Source organism: Cebus imitator, unplaced genomic scaffold (genome assembly GCF_001604975.1).
Source record: "Cebus imitator isolate Cc_AM_T3 unplaced genomic scaffold, Cebus_imitator-1.0 Scaffold433, whole genome shotgun sequence".
Lineage (NCBI taxonomy): Eukaryota > Metazoa > Chordata > Mammalia > Primates > Cebidae > Cebus > Cebus imitator.
This window is the reverse complement of record NW_016107748.1, coordinates 1,792,395-1,815,973: the sequence shown is the minus strand read 5'-3', so window position 1 is coordinate 1,815,973 and position 23,579 is coordinate 1,792,395. Positions and strand designations below refer to the sequence as shown.

General features: G+C 39.6%; 1 protein-coding gene across 1 annotated transcript; it reads left to right on the top strand.

The window, feature by feature from the left end:
• Positions 1-5,356: 5,356 nt before the first annotated feature.
• On the top strand, positions 5,357-8,427 carry LOC108290399 (melanoma inhibitory activity protein 2-like). The gene is given in 3 exon segments (XM_017510196.2): positions 5,357-6,428; positions 6,431-7,148; positions 8,188-8,427. Coding segments are annotated over 3 exon segments (1,860 nt in total). The 5' UTR covers positions 5,357-5,371; the 3' UTR covers positions 8,273-8,427.
• Positions 8,428-23,579: the final 15,152 nt, after the last annotated feature.

Genomic DNA, 23,579 nt, shown 5'->3' with positions numbered 1-23,579 from the left:
GATCTTGGCTCACCGCAACCTCCGCCTCCTGGGTTCAGGCAGTTCTCCTGCCTCAGCCTCCTGAGTCGCTGGGATTACAGGCATGTGCCACCATGCCCAGCTAATTTTTTATATTTTTAGTAGAGACGGGGTTTCACCATGTTGACCAGGATGGTCTCGATCTCTTGACCTCGTGATCCACCCACCTCGGCCTACCAAAGTGCTGGGATTACAGGCTTGAGCCACCGCACCCGGCCATTTAAAAATTGTAATAGCTGCATAGCTATTAAAGTAAAAATATGTAGTATGTCATGCAATGTAGACAAACTTAAGCAAGAATTGGCCCAAACAATTCAAGTTATATAACAAAGCAGCTTAAGCTGAATTTTTATTTATATTTTTAAACATTTATTTCAGGTTCATGGGCACCTGTGCAGGAAAATTGCGTATCATGGGGATTTGATCTACAGATTATTCTGTCACCCATGTAATAAGCATAGTGCCTGATAGGTAGTTTTTTGATTCTCTCCCTCCTCCTGCCCTCCTCACTCAAGTGGGTCCTGGTGCCTGCTGTTCCTTTCTTTGTGTCCATGTGTTCTTAATGTTTAGCTCTCACTTAAAAGTGGGAACATGCCGTCTTTGGTTTTTCATTCCTACGGTAGTTCATTTAGGATAATGGCCTCCAGCTCCATCCATGTTGCTGCAAAGGATATGATCTTGTTCTTTTGTATGGCTGTATAGTATTCCATGGCATATATGTACCACATTTTCTTTATCCTGCCTGCCGTTGATGGGAATTTAGGTTGATTTCAAGTCTTTCACATTGTGAACAGTGCTGCAATGAACATACATGTACATGTGTCTTTATGGTAGAAAGATTTATATTCCTTTGGGAATATACCCAGTAATAGCATTGCTGGATTGAATGGTAGTTCTGTTTTCAGTTCTTTGAGAAATCGCCACACTGCTTTCCACAATGGCTGAACTAATTACATTCCCATGAGCAATGTATAAGTTTTCGCTTTTCCCCATAACCCTGCCAGCATCTGTTGTTTTTTCACTTTTTAATCACACCCATTCTGGCTGGCGTGAGATGGTATTTCAGTGTGGTTTTGATTTGCATTTCTCTGATTATTAGTGATGCTGAATATTTTTTTAATATGCTTGTTGGACATGTGTATGTCAGATTAAGCTGAATTTTTATGTGGGAAATAGTGATTGAAATAAATTAGAAATTTTTTATCTTTCTACCTGCTTCTCTGGGTAAAAGCATCTGTGGTCTTTTTATAATTGTTAATAGAATTAGTTGATTTGTACATCTGCATAATAAAGAAAAATGCACATCAGACCATGCTTTCACATAAATGACAAGAGTTTTCAGGAACAAACCTAGTTTTCTGCACTTGGGTGAGATGAACCGTGGATAATAGCCATGGATAATAGGATCCTGTTAAATAGGCTTGATATAGTACTTGGGACAAAGTAAGAGTTTGCCACATGTTCCTCTCTTTGCCCATTTTCTCCTGCTTTTTGAGAACTGAGTCTCACATTTTTCTTCTATGTATGGTAAACAGTCACTTAAATTATCACTACAATTTATTTTTTATTCAGAGCATTTATGTGAAACTGGGCCCCCAAATTTGCCTTATTTTACAACAACTTGTAGTTTCTTCTGAGATGCCTTTGTTTTCATATTACACACTTCTGCTACGTCTGGCATGGATTGAATTTATAGACACTATTCCAGCACATTGAAGAAAATATCAAAGCTTAAAATAAAACATGTTACCATATATATAGTTAAAAAGCACTAAAACTCCATTTTAGTCTTTTTTACTCAAAATACAAAATAAAATTAAAACTTTCCTGGATGTAAAAGAGGAACTAACAGTTTTGGGACACTTTTGTTTTACATTTCCCTTTAAAAACAGAACTAACAACTTTAAAAATGGAGTGAAGATTACTGAACTAGTAACGTTAATACATTGAATCTATTATGGAGGTGAAGAGTAAAATTATTTCTGAATTTTGTGACTCAACACCTAACTGTCTGAGTAACCCATTAGTTAAAATTATCCTATGATAGAACACCCAACTCTTACATCCAGAACAACATGCAGCCCAGGGCAGCTGAATGTTGTTGAAAAAACTACACAACTCTGCATCATTTAAAACTTACGATCAGTGATCTCAAATGGGCCAACAAGTCTGATAGTTCTCTAATAAATTTACTTTTATATTCTTACATGATTATTTTACATTTTCTTTTCTTTCCTCAAATCTCCCATGTTCTTTTCCTTTCTCTCTCAGCTGATGAATTCATCTCATGTGTCACTGAGAAAGAAGTGGCCACCAGATAAGAATTATATCATCTTTCCAAGGGCAAATATGTCAACTTCTCAGCATCTGTGCCTATGTATCATAGTTTCTCTGCTGTGACAGTGGAAAATTGTCCCTGTTCTTATCTCGACTCTTACCCTCCACTAGGGTCCCAACCTGTCTCACCTACATGAAGACTACAAGCCAAAAATTAATGTTCTCTTTCCTTTCATGAAATTCTCCCTCTCTTCTCTCATTCTCATGCCTTTCCCTGTACTTCTTCCCTCCCATATCATGAAACTTCTCAAAACGTTGTTTGCATTTGTTGTCTCTTCAGTAGCTTCCTATTTTCTTCTCAACTCAATTTTATTTAGTTTTCGTTCTCGTGACTCTGCTGAAATAATTACTGATGATGTGTTCAACATTCCCACTTGTTCATCTAACAGGTGTCTCAAACACATCCACATGTATATCCTTACATATGAACAATTCCAATATATTTCCTATGTCCCCCATGTGGAACATGTTGCTTAAATGCTGCCTGGCTATCCTAGTGAGTTTTTATTTTAAATTGAGGTATAATTCATAAACAGTAAAATGTACAAATACTAACTGTATAGTTTGATATTTGCCTTCACATACACATTTGTAAGCACCTTCCAGTCCAGGATGCAGAACACTGTCATCCACCTGGAAAGTGCCCTTGTGCTTCTTTTCCTGTCAACATTTCTACACATACTATTTTGTGACTTATGTCATGATGCACTAGCCTCGTCTTGAGCATTATAATAAATAGAATAATACAATGTCTACTCTTTGTGCCAGGTATAATTTGTTGAAAATTGTATTTTTTTTTTCCGAAGAAGCCTTCAGGAATCCAAATCTTGAACAGCTGGGAATGAACTGGAAGATGGAAATATAAAATGCAAAGTTTTTATACTGTTGGTGGGAATATAAATTAGTTCAAACATTGTGGAAGACACTATGGCAATTTCTCAAGGATTTAGAACCAGAAATGCCATTTGACCCAGCAATTCCATGACTGGGTATATACCCAAAGGAATACAAATCATTCTACTATAATGACACATGCACATGTATGTTTACTGAGTCACTATTTACAATAGCAAAATCATGGAACCAACCCAAATGCTCACCCATGATAGACTGGATAAAGAAAATGTGGTACATATACACTATGGAATACTATGCAACCACAAAAAGGAATGAAATCATGTCCTTTGCAGGGACATGGATGGAGCTGGAAGCCATCATCCTCAGCAAACTAACACAGGAACAGAAATCCGAACACCACATGTTCTCACTCAAAAGTGGGTGTTGAACAATTAGAACACATGGACACAGGTAGGGGAAGCATAACACACTAGTGCCTACTAGGGGTCAGGGGGGAGGGTAGGGAACTTAGAGGACAGGTCAATAGGTGCAGAAAACCACCACGGCACATGTGTACCTATGAAAGTAACCTGTACTTTCTGCACATGTATCCCAAAACTTAAAGTAAAATTAAAAAAAATACAAATGCAAAGTTACTGGCTTCTTCATGCAGACAACTGTTTTGTGGTTTGCTGCTTTGTTAGAGTGTGGATTCTTTCCACCAACTACTGAGTTTATCTTCAAGAAGCAAGTACAAAACATGACATTTATGGATTTCATGCTTGGAACTTTGAATTAATACATTTTTAATTATGCATCTAAATTTAAAAGATAATTTCAAATCAGTGCTTTCTTACTTTGCTTCAATCATTTTATGTCTTAAGTCTACTTCAATATCTGCTAACAGCATCATCTACTTTAGTCATTAGGATTCCTCAAAAAAAAAAAGATTGTATTTTTTAGTTGGCTATTAAAAAATTAAAATTAGCCCTTTCTTTGAAAAAAAAGAAAACAGTATTTTCGAAATTTATTCTCACTAATTCAAGTATCAATGGTTCCCTTTTAATGCTAGTAGAATTCTGTCACACGAATGTACCATCATTGGTTTATACCTTTTCCTCTTGGTGTACAGTTTTCTATTTAATTGATTTCTAATGTTATCTTTGCCATTTTCTTTTTAATTTGCTCCTTTTTTTTGACATGCAGTCTAGCACTTTTGCCTGGGCTGGAGTGCAGTGGTGCGATCTTGGCTCACTGCAACCTCTGCCTCCCAGGTTCAAGCGATTCTCCTGCCTCAGCCTCCCGAGTAGCTGGGACCACAGGTGTGCAATACCACACCTGGCTAACTTTTTTTTGGTAGAGACGGAGTTTCATCATGTTGCCCAGAGTCGTCTCGAACTCCTGAGCTCCGGCAATCTTCACACCTTGGCCTCCAAAGGTGCTAGGATTATAAGCGTGAGCTGCTGCTGCTGGCCTAAGATGCAATATTTTTTATGTTTTAATGTCTCTGAATTGGGATGCATCTTAAAAATGTTTATGGCTAAACACATCATGTCTTTAACTGAAAATCTTTTCTTTTTTTCTTGGTGGTACACTGGGATTTATAATTAACAGTATTTTGGATTTGATGAAATACAATAACTTTTAAGAAAGTAGTTTCTGAAAATAATTTTTAACGCTTGATACCTGCCCAAGAAAAAATGTATTCTGTTTCATCAGGATATTTTGGATGTACTGAAGTAGAAAAAAATTTTAGCCCAGCTACTGTAGCTTATGCCTATATTCATAGCATTTTGGAAGGCAAAGGCGGGAGGATTCCTGGAGGCTAGAAGTTCAAGACCAGCCTGGACAACATGACAAGACCCCATCTCTAAAAATAAAGTAAAAAAAAAAAAGAAAAAGGCAGCATGGGCCTGTGAGGCCTCTGGGTGCCCGTGTCCCCCAGGTCCCCCGCAGCCTGCTCTGCAGTGGTCCGCTCTGGTTGCCCCCTGTGAATTCAGGTTCCAGACAGAAGGCTGACTATTCTCTGCCCTTTGTTGTGGCCCCCACAGGCCCTGGTTACTGCGTCGACCACCAGAGCAGCCTTGGCACTGTGGAGGAGCCCCAGGCTACCCCTCAGCCATACTTGAGGCTGGTTCTGGAGGTACTACACAGGGTTGTGGCAGCACTGCGTCAAAGTATGGGAGCAGATTCTAATTATTATGGTTTTCCATGGGAATGGGTGATATGGGCAGCTGTTTTTGGATTTTTTGCTGTTTTCTTTTTTTTGTGGAGAGGTTTTAGATCAGTTAGGAGTTGGTGTTATGTGGGAAGAGAGAAAAAGCTTGCTGAAAACCTGTCTAGACTAATTGAGGAAAAATGTCAACTACTTGAAAAACTGAGCATTATTCAAAAAGAGTATGAAGGCCATGAAGTGGAGTCATCTTTAAAGGACGACTTTGAGAAGGAGGCAACAGAGGCAGAAAGCTTGGAGGCAACCTGTGAAAAGCTGAGCAGGTCCAATGTGGAACTTGAGGAAGAAATACTATGTCTAGTCAGAGAGTTAAAAGGAGAGAAATCAAAACAGTCTGAACAAAATGAACTGATGGCAGATATTTCAAAACAGATACAGTCTCTAGAAGATGAGTCAAAATCCCTCAAATCACAAGTCGCTGAAGCCAAAATGACCTTCAAGAGTTTATTTCCAATGAATGCAGAACCACTGATGACAGCAATAAAAGATACTTTGGATAAAAATTCTCAACTTCAGGAAAGCCAGAGACAGCTTTTGCAAGAAGTTGAAGTGTGGAAAGAACACGTGAGTGAACTTAATAAACAGAAAATAACATTGGAAGACTCCAAAGTGCACACAGAACAAGTTCTCAGTGATAAAGACAGTCACATCAAGACTCTGACTGAACACTTGCTGAAGATGAACGATTGGGCGGCTATGCTTGGAGAAGACAGAAGAGATGAAGATAACTTGGAGTCAGAAATGAACAGTGAATCAGAAAATGTTGCATACTTAGATCGTCCTCCAAATGGAGCTTTAAAGAAACTGATTCATGCTGCTAAGTTCAATGCTTCTTTCAAAAGCTTAGAAGGAGAAAGATCCCAAATTAATATTCAGTTATCTGAAGTTGATAAAATGAAGGAAGAACTTGCAGAACGTATTAAAAATCTTGAAACTGAACAAGCATCTTTGCAGTCAGAAAACACACATTTTGAAAGTGAGAATCAGAAGCTTCAACAGAAACTTAAATGACTGAATTATATCAAGAAAATGAAATGAAACTCTACAGGAAATTAACAACAGAGGAAAATTGCCAGTTAGAGACAGAAGAGAAACTTTCTAAGGTAGACAAAAGGATCAGCCATGCCACCGCAAAGCTGGATGCCTATAGAAAGCGAGCCAACGATCTTGAAGAAGAATTGGAGAGAACGATGCATTATTATCAAAAGCGCACTATTTCCTATGAGAACAAAGCTCATGATAACTGGTTTGCAGCTCGAACTGCTGAAAGACATCTCCATGATTTAAGGAAAGAAAATGCTCGCAACAGACAAAAATTAGCTGAACTAGAGTTTAAATTTGAACTTTTAGAAAAAAATCCATATGCACTGGATGTTCCAAATATGCCATTTCGCAGAGAGCCTTCCTCATATGGCCCCTCACCATTGGGTCAGCCTTCATCTGAAATGAGAGATTTTCTGTCTCCTCCAACTTCATTGGAGGGTCCACCCACATTCTCGCTTTTGCTCACAAGGAGAGGAGGAAGAGGCTCAAGAGGCCCAGAGAATCCACTGGACCATCAGATTACCAATGAAAGGGGAGAATCAAGCTCTTATGTGTTAACTGATTCTCAGAGGGGTCCTTCTGACACTGGGCCCTGGTCACCTCTGTGGAAAAAGAGAGCTTCTGGAGATGATTTTCCACCAAGGGATTTCCCAGGTCCACCAACATGCTCCATTTGCAAGTATGCTTGTTTTTTTTAAAATTTTTTTAAAGCTCAATATGTTTTATTAATCAGAGATGCTAATTTTACTATCTGTTCATGTAGTAACACAGTGGAGGAAACTTCTGAAGTGGGAAGGCAGCCAGCCATAAATGGAATGTAATGAGGTTTCACATTGATTCATCTTAATAATTTAGATTTCTGTATTTTGGTAGTCAAGAAAATCATTGACTTTTTGCAGGTTTTATGAAACTAAAATTATCTGTATCTTATTGGTAGTAACTGGGTATTCTGGCCAGAATTTTAAAAAATTAAAATTTATATTCTAGCATTAAAATTAATGGCTAAGATATTTTTAAGTCTTTTTCATAGTTTAGATGTAGTGCTACTTATTTAAAACTTAAAATGCATTTATGTTTGACCTAATTTTTGAATTTATTGAATTATTTTAAAGCTTCACATAACAAAGGGAATAATACATTGCTTTCATATTCATACTTTACGTTCTGCAGGATAACTATGTGGTTATCAAATACTAGGCTTTGCCTATGAATGTCTTATCTAGTCATTCCTTCCCTTGTTTTGCCTCTGTTTTTAAAGTTTAAAGTGAATTAAAATGAATTTTTTGGGGGAAGTTTAAGGTGGTCTTTGATATAACTGGAAATGACTTAGTATAATATCAAATCAGAATTGGGAATCATTGATGTGAGTTTTAAGTTTGGTGAAAATTGTATTACATGAAAAATGTTCTTTGAGAAGGACTTTGACAATAAAAAATATTTTTATAGTAAATTTTATATATTTTGAAATACTCCCTCTCTTTTTAAAAACAGGTGTTAGGACAAAAATTACATTAAAAATTAGTGATATTTCCTTTAAAGGGTATTTGAAGAGGTACACTTTTCTCAATGTTGTAAAAATTAGTTTGTTAGATCAATTATTCTGGTGTCAATTTTCAAATAAAAGAATAGGTAATGGAAGTTATAAACATAATGATTTATTAGGGCACAGTGCAGGTTCTCAAAGTTATAAAACGTCTTTTACCAATCTCTTTGAACAGTGAGAAATGTGTATCCACCGAGGAGTTTTCCTCCTCACCTTCCCCAAGACCTGGATTTTTCCTCCCACCTCCACTCCAGAAGTGAGTCCTTCAGGGCTGATTCCACCTTCAAATGAGCGGGCTACTGAACATCCAGAACCACAGCAAGAAACCTGACATTATTTTTGCTCTCTTCAAAAATAATTCTGACTGATCTCATTTTCAATTTAAAGTAACTGCAGTTAATGTATAACTTATACTTTACTTAGGCTTTCACTAAAATTCAAGCTTAAAGGAATTATAAATCTCAGGCTAGTATTTTGTAAATGAAGATGATTTAAATATGAATGTATAAGTAAACTATTTTCATTTTATTTTATTCTAGAGAGTATATTTTATGCAGTCAGAAAAGATCATTTAAAAAAAGATGGCATAACTGTTTTAATTTGATTATCTAATTCACTATTATATAAACAATAGTCGGAGTTTTATATATGTAATCTTGCAGCTGAGGAGGCTTTGAATTCTAAAGGCTGTGTCTTTATGCCAAGAACTGTATTTACTGTGGTTTTCGGCAAATATGAAAGTAACTTTATGCTGAATTAAATAAATTTTAGTTGACTTAAAGACTTGTTTGGCATTGATAATAAAAACAGCTAGTTTTTCTAGTAGACAAAACTCATAGCATATGTAATGTGAACCCTAAAGGGAACTGTGAGTTTAATTAATAATAATGTGTCAGTATCAGCTCATCAATTATAACAGATACGCCACATTAATGCCAAATGTTAATAATAGGGGAAACTGTGTCTGTGGGTGGGGCAGGAAAAGGGTATATGGGAACTCCATACTTTCTGTTCAATTTTTCTGCAAACCTCAAACTGCTCTAAAAATTCATTGAAGAAATGAGAGGTAAGAAAACTAAATGAAAAAATAAAAATGCCAAAGAAAAATAGAAGAAAACATAAATTAATACATAATTTAAGAATAAACTTGTAGGAATATATCAAAAAACATGAATCAAGAAGGAAAAGACTAATACACCACTGGAAAAATGAGCAATAGATAATAAAAGACTTTTTTTTTTTTTGAGATGGAGTTTCACTCTTGTTGCCAAGGCTGGAGTGCAGTGGTGCAATCTTGGCTCATGGCAACCTCTGCCTCCCGGGTTCAAGCAATTCTCCTGCCTCAGCCTCCTAAGTAGCTGGGATTATAGGCATGCCCCACCACAACTGGCTAATTTTGAATTTTTAGTAGAGACGGGGTTTCTCCATGTTAGTTAGGCTGGTCTAGAACTCCCTACCTCATGTGATCCGCCCAACTTGGCCTCCCAAAGTGCTGGGATTACAGGCTTAAGCCACTGGGCCCCGCCATTAATAGACTTTTTTTTTTTTTTTTTTTAAAGCAGAACAATAAATGTTCAATAAGACTATGAGAAAAATGTTCAGTCACGTTAATACTAAAACTTTTAAAATTATGAGATTTCATTTTTATCTATGAAATTGGCTAACGGTTTTAAAAGAGATAACAGTAATCACAAGGGGCCAAACAGGCCCTTTCACATATGACCAGTGAGGACTGTAAATTGAGATGACCTTTGGTCAGAAAAATATTTTCCAAAACTTGGAAGGTAAAATATGATTGCATAATTTGTTTTCAAGTTAGGGCATTGCCTAACTAGCCCATCTAAGGTGAATTGAATCCTGACTTGTTGTTATTGATTTGCACATTTTACAACTGTAAATTCAGATGTTAGCTTATAGAAAGTTGGTAAGATAATATTTTTGTTCACTAGAGATATAATTTCTGTCCTGCACAGAGAAAAATGATTTCTACTCTGTAAAGGAGATAGCACCAAAAGTTATGGTTTATCACCCTGTAGGACATTAATCAGATTTATATCTCATTAAGTAATAATTTATAATGATTTTAGTATTTTTCTTATGTATGTGTATATATATTATGTATATGTATCTTGTATATATACATAATATACATGCTATATGCAATATATACATATACATTATGTGATGTATATATACATTATATATATTATAGATATATACATAATACATGTGCATAATATATGTATATATAGATGTATGTACATACACAGATATAGATATCTATGCATAGATATATAGATATATGTACATATATAGATATGCATATACATATATAGATATGCATATACATATATAGATACATGTACATAATATACATATATACTTAGATTTATGTACACAGCATATGTATATATGTATATACTTATATGTATATACATATATAGATAGATATACATAATATACATATAGATGGATATACAGGAAACCTAGGCATACCATTCAGGACATAGGCATAGGCAAGGACTTCATAACTAAAACACTAAAAGCAATGGCAACAAAAGCTAAAATTGACAAGTGAGATCTAATTAAACTTAAGAGCTTCTGCACAGCAAAAGAAACTATCAGAGTGAGCCAGCAACCAACAGAATGGGGAAAAATTTTTGCAATCTACCCATCTGACAAAGGACTAATAAACTACAAAGAACTGAAACACATTTACAAAAAAAGAAACCCCATCAAAAAGTGGGTGAAAACTATGAACAGACACTTTTTAACAGAAGACATTTGTGCAGCCAACAAATATGAAAAAAAAGCTCATCTTCACTGGTCATTAGAGAAATGCAAATCAAAACCACACTGAGATACCATCTCATGCCAGTTAGAATGGCAATAAAAAATCTGAAGACAACAGATGCTAGAGAGGATGGGGAGAAATAGGAATGCTTTTACACTGTTGATGGGAGTGTAAACTAGTTCAACCATTGTGGAAGACAATGTGGGGATTCCTCAAGGATCTAGAACTATAAATACTGTTTGACCCAGCAATCCCATTACTGGGTATAAACCCAAAGGACTATAAATCATTCTGTTATAAAGCCACATGTACACATATGTTCATTGCAGCACTGTTTACAATAGCAAAGACTTGGAACCAACCCAAATGCCCATCAATGGTAGACTGGATAAAGAAAATGTGGCACATATACACCATGGAATACTATGCAGCCATAGAAAAGGATGAGTTCTTGTCCTCTGCAGGGACATGGATGAAGCTGGAAACCATCGTTCTCAGCAAACTGACACAAGAACAGAAAACCAACACCGCATGTTCTCACTCATAAGTGGGTGTTGAATAATGAGAACACATGGACACACACAGGGAGGGGAACATTACACACTGGGGCATGTTGGGGGGTGGGGAGCTAGGGGAGGGATCATTGCAGCAAACCCCACCATGGCACATGTATACCTATGTAACAAGCCTGCACGTTCTGCACATGTACCCCAGAACATAAAGTATAATTTTAAAAAATATTAATGGTAAGAAAGTGGTCAAAATATTATATACAAATATTATCTAAAAAGTAATAACTATGTAAGCCCAGATTTCAGTCAGGAAGAATTTCTCTGTCCTTTCTATTTCTTTAACTTACCTTGCAGGTTTTACATTTCTCTGACCTCATTTTCACCAAAAAATAGCAGAAGGAAAAAGAAAAGAGGAAAGAAAACAAGACAAACCCCAAGGCTGGATGTGTCTCAGGTAGAAAAAAATTCAATAGGAAAACAGGCGGCATTATGGATCCCTAGCAAAGCAGCCAGTATTGAGAATGCCAAGCATGGAGAAAGCAGTTTTGGATAAGGTGTGTTATGCCTGGCCAACAAAACCTCCAGGTGGGGCCAGACACATTCTTCTGGGCTCCTCAAGGCAGCTAGCTTCACCTGTTTTTGTCTAAGAATAATACACAGCTCACACACAGGAACACTAGGGAACAATTCCCAGCAGCAACCATTCCCAGCTAATTTCCTACACATCTGGATTTGCCTTGAAAGTTAGACAGTGAACATGGAGGCCAGCTCTGCCACTGGACAGGATGGACCCTTTCTTAGCTACAGGTTGTGGAAAGCAGAGATTATGCAGGAGCCCTAAGGAGTAGGGGTTGGGTCTGTATCTTGGACACGAGAGAGGTTTGGATGCTGCCTGGGCCTGCTGCCTATCAGTTGTAGCCTATGTTTATTTATGTTACTTGGAAAACTGACAGAAAGCTGCCCAGGCACAAAAATGGCAGCTTGTGCAAAATTACCTGAAAGCTTGTGCATCCAAAGTGACCATTAGGGAAGGTACCTTTGGAAGTGGCCTGCATGCAGAAATGCACGCTGCAGCTTGGGGTTGGTGGGGTCAGGCTAATTAGTCTAGAAGGGAATGTTTTCAGCTGAGGCTGGGAATCCAGTTCCAGTCTACCGTCTCCCCTCCTGTCCTCCCACCCTAGGTTTCTGTTTATATTGTTCCCTCTAATAAGAGTATCTCTCTGCTGGGCACGGTGGCTCACGCCTGTAATCCCAGCACTTTGGGAGGCCGAGGCAGGTGAATCACAAGGTCAAGAGATCAAGACCATCCTGGCTAAGATGGTGAAACCCCGTCTCTACTAAAAATACAAAAATTAGCCAGGGGTGGTGGTATGTGCCTGTAGTCCCAGCTACTCAGGAGGCTGAGGCAGGAGAATTGCTAGACCCCGGGAGCTGGAGTTTGTAGTGAGCTGGAGTTTGCAGTGAGCCAAGGTCACGCCATTGCACTCCAACCTGGGCAACAAAGCGAGACTCCGTCTCAAAAAAAAAAAGAGAATGTTTCTTCTTCCATGTTGCCTACATAGCAATCTCATCCTTTCTCTTACCTGGCCATCTTATTCTGAGGGTGGAGAACTGGGGGCCCTCCTCCTGCAGTATCCTGTCTGAAGAGCTCCTTTGTTGAGCCTGCAAAATGGCTTATGAACCATGATACTTCACGTACAAATCCAGTTTCTTGTTACAAACTGAAAGATCTGGCAGTATTGGCTCCCCATGGTTGCATGGCAATAATTAGCTGGATCTAGTAGCAGCTGACCCTGTTAGATGTGAGGTAAGCATTACATTTCTCCAAGGTCTTCACTACTCCCTATTGTATTTTGGCTTTGTGCACCCTGGGGGCACACTGCGCCTTTTCTAAATCTGTTTTTTATTCTAATTACACTGCTATCACAACTACTTATCTGCATATCTCTCTCCCCTATTCAACTCCAGGGTGAGCTGTATGTCTTGTTCATCTGTCTTGGTACAGTTCCTGGCTCACAGTAGGCAGATGCAGAATAAGCATCTGAATGAATGAAGGAGGCCCTTGGTAATAAGGAACATGTCTGAGTATCTCAAGCCATTAATCATCTCCACTGCTTCTATGATATTAGCCAGTAAGGACACAATGAAGGGCCTATTGTGCCTAAAGGTGTTTTAACCACTGCCGGATCAAAATAAACCAGCAGGCACTTCTGGGTGAAGGCAATAAGGAGAATGGAAGAAATGAAGAGAAACTCCCCTTGGAGTGGATACCAAGAGTAGCCATTTGTAACCCCATTAGGAAAGTTCATTTCGTTTTTACTCTCATCTCCTTTCTTCATGTTGGGATTTCTTAAAGCACAGGTATATGCAAGATATTGAAAAACCTCACCATCAGGTGTTAAGCTTTGGGAGTATAATGCCCTTTGCTGCATTTAAAAGATGAAGCAAGACCTTTAAACTGACTTTAAGAGGAAACACAAACACCACATTAGCAAATACATAATCACATGACACACAGATCCTCCAATTTCCCTATAGAGAAATCCTCCATCCACCTTGATGAATGCTTCTTCTATTCTTCTACTTTATAAGAAACAAAGCTACAATGAACAAGGTGATAGCCCCCAAGTAAGTCAGATACAAATCCAAACTCCCAAATCAACTTAAAAACTAAATGTTCTCTCAGTCCCTCTTGCTAATTTCTGGAGGTAAGGACAATTTCCTTAGGTATTATAGGGGTGAAATAAAAGTACTGTACTATTTTGGGTCCTCATTCCACAGAGTTTTAGAAGAGTCAACAATTACCATTCATATGATTAGCAAGAAAAGGTGAGTTGTTCCAGTTTTATGTTATTTTAGTTATGTTGTCTCTTGTCAGAGAATCTAAATCTGACTATTTAGATCCTATCTTCTAGAATGTAAATTTCGCTATTTCACCAACGCATGTCCAGTTGTGGGTTGTCAGTTCAGCTACACTGCTCATCTGCTGTTGAAGAGTCACAGGAAGGATGGCTAGGCTTGGGAACAGGAAGCTCTTTTCACCCTGTCAGAGAAGTTAAGTGGGGAAGGGATAGTCGGTCCTCGTCCAGAGGCAAAGAGGTAGTTTTCAGTCCCACTCTGGACTTAGGAACCCAGGACCGGGCCTGCACCTGCTTACCTTGAACACCATTATCGAATGAGTAACTCACCGTGGAGGTTTCCAGACGGGACGAACGTCTGCGTGTTCAGCCACTTCATGACTGCCACAGTTTCAGGCTGCCTTGAGATATTATTATATTCAATAGCATCAGGGAAATTTCGATGCAAGTCATGCTGGTTGTAATTTTCCCTTTAAAAGAAAGAATATTTTAGGGCTTGCTGATAGGGCATAAGGGAGTGGATTCTTACAGTGTCAGGCCCTTTGTTTTAGGCTCCAGGTGTCTGTCCAAATGTGAGTGTGGGTGTGGTGATGGCTGACCTGGTGGCCTGCCATGACCCACACTTGGCACTTTCACCCCATGGCATCCCCTCCCTCATGATCTGCTCTCACCAACGAGACACTAGCTATTGTGATGCAGGCACAGTTTTGGTAAGTGTCTGTATTTTGGGACTTCTGCTCTTACATTCTCCCTTTTATGACCCTGAGACCCTAATGGTATCCACGTGGAGAGTCCCTGTGGAGAAACGAGGAGCCCGGGTGACAGCCAGAGCTGAGACTCCAAACACACGGCTCCAGGTCATCTGTCTCAGAAAGACCAGAGCTGAGCCCCAGACCTGTGGCACGGAGAGTAGCCATCCCTGCTCTGCTCTGCCCAAATTCCTGACCTATGGAATCAATAGTAAATAAAAAGGCTGTTGCTTTGAGTCACTAATTTGGAGTGGTTCATTATGTAGCAACTGATGACAGAAACAACAGTAAACACATTAGTTGACATAAGTGTATTTGTGAAAAGTGGAATGGCCGTGTTTAAATATGCTAGAAAAACTTGGAGGGAATCAAGTGGTGAGATTTTGTTCAGCTTTGGTAAAGCAAACACATTTATAAACTGCATAAATACAAATGTATATTAAACAGCTGAGAAATTCCAAATCTCCAAAGGCAGCTTGAAACAAAATAAACTGTTTAAATCAGAGCTTCGTCAAGACCCGCTCTTGGTTACGGTTAGGTCTTGGACTATTGGCTTAATAAATCAGCCAGTCATTACCAAGGGCCTGGGTGCTCTGCCAGGCATTGGGGATCTAACAACGGTGAACACAATGGACAGGATTCCTGCCTGCAGGTAGCTCGTGGCATAGTGGGGAGAGAGACATGAAGCAAGAAATTAGATATTGAAAGTTGTGCTCTGAAAGGAAAGTGATCTGAGAGTTTATCAGGGCATCTAGTGTATGACAGGTTGGGAAGAAAGAGTTGGAGGAAATGCTATTTAGGCAGTGGGAGGAAATGGAGTATGTAAATCACTGAGGTGAGAAAGCGCCTGGTCGTTCCAGGACAGGGAGGCCCAGAGGGGTGGAGGCAGGGGAGGGCGAGGGAGTGCAAAGTAGCCTGTGCAAAGTAGCCTGATTGGCATTTCCTCCTGCGAGCCGGGCACAGCCCTGATGAGCCTCAAGCTTTGGCACATGAGTGACATGACACTGGCTCTGAGGGCTGCCACCATGACACACTCCTCTTGCCAAGGCCAACAGGTGCCTGGCGGGAGCCTTTGTGTTGTGTTGTGTTGAAATAAAGATAGGCCAGCCCCTCTTTACCTTCCGATGCTGTAATAACAGTCAGGCTTTTTGACGGCTTCGAATCCATCTGGGTTCACGGAAGGCATGATGTGTATCCGGGTACTGTCGATCAGATTTGTGATTTCAGGGTCTCTGCAATCCCTGGTTACGAGACAGTCGATCAATCAGATGGAGCAGCAGTTCCCGCTCAACAGTCTGTATGCGTAAAGAGAAAAGAGGACAGTATTAGGTCAGAGACAATAAGGAAAGCAGCCCCTACAGTGCAGATTCCCCAACAGGGGTCTGCACACATGATGTCTCAGACCCATAAGGCATGCTTATGCTGTGACAAGTGGCAACCAGGTGTCAGTCAGTCATGGAGTGTGCTGAAAATGTTAGTAAAAGTACCTATTTGTTAATAGCTTACACATTACAAAAATGAATTAGAGTGGAATAATGCTTCTTTTTCTTTTTTTTTTTTTTGAGACAGTCTCACTCTGTTGCTTGGGCTGAAGTTCAGTGGTGCGATCTCTGCTCACTGCAAACGCCATCTCCTGGGTTCAAGTGGTTCTCCTGCCTCAGTTTCCTGAGTAGCTGGTGGCATGCCACCATGCCCAGGCAATTTTTGTATTTTTAGTAGAGACGGGGTTTCACTGTGTTGGCCAGGGTGGTCTCGAACTCCTATCTCAAGTGACCCACCTGCCTCGGCCTCCCAAAATGCTGGGATTACAGAGGTGAACCACTGTGCTCAGCTGGAACAGTGATTCTTATTATAACAATTTCCATTTGCTTGCCTTCCAAAGCATCTTCTGGAGTAGTAGAGAAAGAGGTGGCATTACAGAGAAGCACAGGAATCATGTATTTCCATGAGAATACATGGTGCATATGAAGCTTACCATGTATGTATTGGTGGATAACAGACTTAGAACCATCACATTGTAGATTCCTTTTTTTTTTTTAAGACAGGGTCTCTCTATGTTGCTCAGTCAGCTTCCAACTCTTGAGCTCAAGTGATTCTCCCACCTTAGCCTCCCAAGTAGCTGGGACTACAGATGTGTGCTATTGTATCAGACTACAGATTTTTATAGGGAAAATCCAAGTTTGTGATAAGCATAAAGAGGTTTCTGATTTTTACATTTGCCTATTTCCTGGTTCTCTTGCACATGTGTGCAATTTTGGCCATATCAATGTATTCCGATTTCCACATTCTCATGTTTCTGAAACTTTAGTCATTTGTACATCATCCTCATAATTCTTTGCTGTATCTGCATATTATCTATATACTATCTTTTACTTTGTATTTTTTAAAAAACTGGTTCACTTTTTACTTACCTTAAAATGAAACTTCATATCTTTACCACTTTTCGAGATATATATTTCTAATATACATTAAATAAAAGCATGACTATTAAAATGTCAAAAACCGTCATATCCACCTAAAATTAGCTTACATATCAACAAGGACTGGGAAATTGAAGGTCTGTGAGAGATCCTGCTTTCTAATCTCTGCCCAGGAGAGAGATTATTTTTCTTATTTAAAAATATGAGTGTAAATTTCAGCCTTTCTGTTTAGACTACATGGAGTTCTCCCTGTCATTCTAGGTTCAAGGAATCTGCTTCAGAAGAGCCAATGTTGTTGAGGGTTGGTAAAGGAGAACTCAGGGCAGCGGGTGAGTAAATCAGGAGAGTGCTGCAGAGACATTCACGTGCAGGGAAAGATTTCATGGAGCCTCAGAGGAATTTCCATTTAATGACTTCACTGTAGGACCTCAACATTGTGACAAAGGACAAGTGATCCTTGGATGACAACTCCTTACTTGATTCCCTCACTGGCACATAAAGAGACCACATTTAAAAAATTAGTTATCCTAATGAACACAGAAAATTAAAACTGAGACTAAGAAAACTTGGGGCTGGGCAGTGGCTCACGCCTGTAATCCCAACACTTTGGGAGGCCTAGGCAGGTGGCTCACTTAAGCCCAGGAGTTCTAGTTGAGCCTGAGTAATGTAGCAAGATCCCATCTCTACATAAAATAAAAAATTTGCTGGGCTCAGTGGCTCACGCCTGTAAACCCAGCACTTTGGGAGGCCGAGGCAGGCAGATCACCTGAGCTTGGGAATTCGAGACCAGCCTAACATGGAGAAACCCTGTCTCTACTATAAATACAAAATTAGCTGGGTATGGTGGTGCATGTCTGTAATCCCAGCTACTTGGTAGACAGAAGCAGGAGAATCCCTTGAATTCGGGAGGTGGAGGTTGCGGTGAGCCGAGATCGTGCCGTCCATTGCACTCCGGTCTGGACAACAAGAGCGAAACTCCATCTCAAAAAATAAACAAATTAATTTAAAAAATAAAAATTAGCCAGACATGGTGGCACACACCTGTGGCCCCAGCTACTCAGGAGGCTGATATAGAGGATCACTTGTGCTGCCCAGGAGGTTGAGGCAGAGGTGAGCTGAGATTGCACCACTGCATTCTAGCATGGGTGACAGAGTGAGACCCCATCTCAAAAAAAAAGAAAGAAAGAAAAGAAAATTTGGGATATGGAATTATAGATTCATAGGCAACCATAACATTTAGAGTCTACATTCAATTCTGACTTCAATATTTTTCCTACTCATTTTTTATCTTCCTCTTCCACTACCTTGATTTTTTTTTTGTTTTGTTTTGAGATGGAGTCTCAATCTGTCATCCAGACGGGAGTGCAGTGGTTCGGTGTCAGCTCACTGGACCCTCTGTCTCCTGGGTTCAGAAAATTCTCCTGTCTCAGCCTCCTGAGTAGCTGTGATTACGGGTGCCCACCACCAAGCCCAGCTCATTTTTGTATTTTTAGTATAAACAAATACACACAGATAGTGTTCTGCTGTAACTCATAGTTGGACAGATTGAATAAACAGTGTTAACTTTTGAAACGAATTTTATTGAAACTAAATTTCTGTGCAAATAGGTACTGAAAACAGCTAAATTTTCTAAATCACAGTACAGCAATTCATTTATTTTTCTTTACATAACCAGAAGAAAATTCAGATGAATTATCTGGTGAACAACAAAGAAAATGCCACAAATCTGATAGTATTTCCCTTTCCTTTGATGAAAGCCTGGCTCTGTGTAATAAGGGAGATGTGCTGTGAAAGAAGCAGTAGCAGTGAATCTGGTAATGTTCTCATTTTCAGTAAAAAAGACTCTTACTGTTAAAGTCTAGTCCTGCCAGTCCTAATAAGCATATCGATAGAATGTGTGTGTCTTATGAGATTGATACAAAACACAGAGCTAAATTTTACCTTACAATAAAACTATATTGATCTCCACCTTCAACCCCAGGTATTGTGAGGAATGTGGAAAATAGTGGAGTAGTTGGTATTGGTAAAATTAGCAGTAGTATTAGTCATTATCAATGTATTAGATCATATTTATGGACCACTGCACCAACAGTACATTCAAATAAATTGGAGTATAGAATTGTTTGAGAATTTTGAAGTTGTACTTTTTAAAAAATGAACAAAACAAAACATTTAGTTCAGTTAAATATTTCAGCACTTTAAGGCAAATTTGTCTTGACTTTAGAATAAAAATAACTTTTATGACAGCCATCAGCAAAAAAGTCAGCATAGTCTGAGCTTAACATTTGCCAAATAGGTCTAGACATCAGGTAAGCTCTATTTACTAACACTGTGAAATACAGGTTTATTACTGCATGGATGATGGGAGAGTATTGGTACTTTCTGATTACAAATACAGAATTCCAAAACATTAGTGAGCAGAATTTCTTAAGATATGTCACTGAAAGAAGTTTAGTAAAAAAAATTTTTGTTAACAAGAATCCTTGACAAATGGAATATTTTCTTTTGTATGTTTTAAAACAAGCTTGTCCAACCCACACCCCATGGGCCATATAGCAGGTTGGCTTTGAATGTAGACCAATGCAAATTCATAAACTTTCTTAAAATATTATAAGATTTCTTTTTACATTTTTTCCCGCTCATCAGCTATTGTTAGTGTTAAGCATATTTTACGTGTGTCCCAAGACAATTCTTCTTCTTCCAAAGTCACCCAGGGAAGCCAAAAGATTGGATACTTTTTTTGCTAATGTGACAGTGTCTCATGGTCATTATTCTGGATATCAGTGATCATTGCATAGTTCTCTAGAAGACGTAGGAGATGGAACCAATTGTGATAGTCATCCTAGTCTTTTACCTCTTACCTATTCTTGTTATTTCCTGTATTGTCTTTAAAATTTTCTCTTCCAAAGTAGTGACTGTATGAACGCATACCTGCCCTCTACTGTATTTAACGGAGCTGTTACTCATGTGGACCGCTAGATGGCAGGATGAGCTCCCGCTCAGTCTAAGAACAGGTTCTTCATTTGTGGATATTTAAGTTTCTACCAGATTCCATACAGCTGAGATAGCGCTGGAGAGACAGTGGTAGTCAAGGTAGATACGGCTCTTGCCTTCATGGGGAGATAGATTATTAATGATAAAAAAGAAAATATTTAATAAATCCAACAAAAAACACAGGTTCTTGAGCGCAAATATGTGTGATCTGAAAATTAGATTCACTTAAAACTTGATAAGTACACAAACTACAAGTTTCATTAAAAAGATAAGTTATCTATCTACCTATCTATTCATTCATCCATTTATTTATTTATTGAGATTGATTATTTATTTATTTAGATTGAATCTCACTCTATCGTCCAGGCTAGAGTGCACTGGTGCAATCTTGGCTCACTGCAACTTCTGCCTTCCGGGTTTAAGCGATTTTCATATCTCAGCCTCCTGAGTAGCTGGGATTATAGGCGCCCGCTGCCATACCTAGCTAATTTTTTAAAATTTTTAGTAGAGACAGGATTTCACTATGTTGGCCAGGCTGGTCTTGAACTCCTGACCTCAAGTGATCTACCCGCCTTGGCCACCTGAAGTGTTGTGATTACAGACTTGAGCTACTGAGCCCGGTCCCCCATTTAATGTATAGCCTTTGTTAAAGTTATATCAGAATGATATTTAGAGTCCTTGTTCTTGCTTTGTACCTGGGACACTGCCTTGTTACTGATGCGGCTTTGATAAGTGGAGGAACACCAGGATTTTGAGTTGAATTAGATAAAACAACGTCCTTTAAGATGCATATGCAGGGCGCCCTGATGTTTTACCCTCGTGCTGATATGAGGGGGAGGCTATGCTGTTAGGCACATGTTGGGGCAAGGGCAAGAGGACAACGGTGGGAATCATCAACTTGGGTGAACTCAGTTTTTAATGGCTTGCATTTGCATCTTAAAGGTTACCAGTCTGAGTCTAAGACCCAGGGCTTTTATGCTAGACAAAAAGCTGTGAAAAACCTTCCAAGGACCCCTTTTCCTTTCTGTTTGCCTAAAATAATTTCTTAATAACTCCTACCATGTTATCAAAGTGGAGTAGAACGGTATTGCTTTTTTTCTTTTTGTTAGCCCTGTCCTGCATTCTCTTAAAAAATCCTATTAAAAATCTTTTGTTTTCAGTCTAAGTCCCTAGCTGTGAAAGCTTTTGGTAGGGCCAGGTTTTTTGTCTTCTTAATTTTAATTTCTCTCATTTGAGAATGTTATAGTCATCATTGGGAGCCATCATTCATTGGTTTGTGAAAGTGCTTTTCTCTCCCATCTTTTCTTTCTTTGGGATTTAGGAAATTGTGGGGAAACTAAGGCTGTGTTCTAGACTGTACACCACGCAGTTTATGTTATGATCTATTGTCATCTTTGCAGCCTCAAATTCCATTTTCAGCTAAGACTGGGGGTTTTAAATAACTTGTTTCTACAACTCATTGTCACAACTGAAATTCAAACAATTCTAGGTATTTCTGACTACAAAAATCTAAGATCTTTGCAGAGCAAGCCTATCTGATGCTTTTAAAATATCTTTTTATTTTTCAGACAGCCTTTCAGTCTGTTGCCCAGGCTGGAGTGCAGTGGCATGATCATGGCTTACTGCAACCTTTACCTCCTGGGTTCAAGCAATCCTTCCTCCTCAGCCTTGAGAGTTAGCTGGGACTACAGGTGTGCACCACCACACCTGGCTAATTTTTTTTTACTTTTTTTTTCAGAGATGAGGTCTCAGGCTGTTGCCCAGGCTGGTCTGAAACTGCCGGGCTTAAGCGATTCCCCTGCACTGGCTCCCAGAGTGTTGGGATGACAGGCATGAGCCACCACTCCCAGCCTGACGCTTTTGAAACACATAGTATTTAATAGTTTCTGGGGCATTCTTTTGTGAACATTAGCCAAAATTTCTTAAAACCACTCCCAATTGCATTTTTTTATAGTACTGTAGGACAGGAGTTGGCAAACCTTCTGCAAAGAGCCAGATAGTTAAATATTTGGGCTCTGCAGGGCCATGTTTTCTGTCACAGCTACTCAGCCCCACTCTTGTAATGCAGGAGCATCCATAGACAACAAGTAAACACATGGGCATGGCTGTGCTCAATCAAACTTTATTTATACAAATAGGTGGGTGATGGGCCACAGTTTGCAGACCCCTTCCAGGAGCATGTTTTCTGAGACTTAATGTTTTTTGTGATTTACCCCCTTATTCTAAAATTAGTGCACTAAGGACTTGGGTTAGTTGAAGTGTTTGGTTTGTTGGGTTACTTTGTTTGAGATGTTAATTCTATCCTAACTTGCCTTGTGATTCTAACCCGAATGTCAGCAGAGCCCTTGTTAGGAATGAGAGCTGAAGCTTGATGAATGTTGCTTTTACTATTTCCTAGCATGACTCTACAAAAGTGTTTTGACATCAGAGGCCATAAAAGAATATACTTTGTGAGGGTCTTGATCTTGAAGTGGGGGAAGATGGATGAAAGGAAGCTTCTCCAGAGTTCAGCTACCACCCAGAGGGACAGAACCAGAGTGATAACCACATCTCCAAGGGAGGTACCACTTTTGTTTTAAAGGGACTAGTTGAACAGTGGGATTAACCCCCCAAAAAGGCAGTGAAAGCAGCCCAAAGCCATCCAGCCGAGGCAAGGTGGGGCACTGCCCCACCTAGAAAGTGTATCAGTCACGGAGGATGGGGGGTGGGCATCACCTCCTTGGTTCTCTGAAGCAGATACAGCAATTCACTCTGAGACCTTGGCAGCACACAGACCAGGAAAAGGCCGCCTTGCTGAGAACCACCCAGAGTCATGGACCCGGACGACAGCCCAGGCCGGCAGCCCCAGCCAGACTGGTGCCTTGTTAACGCAGACCAGGGCAAAGATTTGGACTAATACTGAGAAAGCTTGCAAAAAGGAACTCCCCATACCACAAAAGGGAGCGTTCAAAGTCGGGAAGGGGATACGACCAGACAGGCCCCTTCCCCACAAGATCCAGCAACCAGGGTCCCTCTCCTGGGAGAGTTTCACGGTTAACACATCCTCCACCCGGGAACAGCAGGCTTGGCAGAGGGAAAGAGCCTGCCATTGGGAAGGTGGAGCTAACCCCACCATTATGGAAACCAGGCAAAGAATAAACAGCAGCCTGGGCCGGGCGCGATGGCTCACGCCTGTAATCCCAGCACTTTGGGAGGCCGAGGTGGGTGGATCACGAGGTCAAGAGATCAAGACCATCCCGG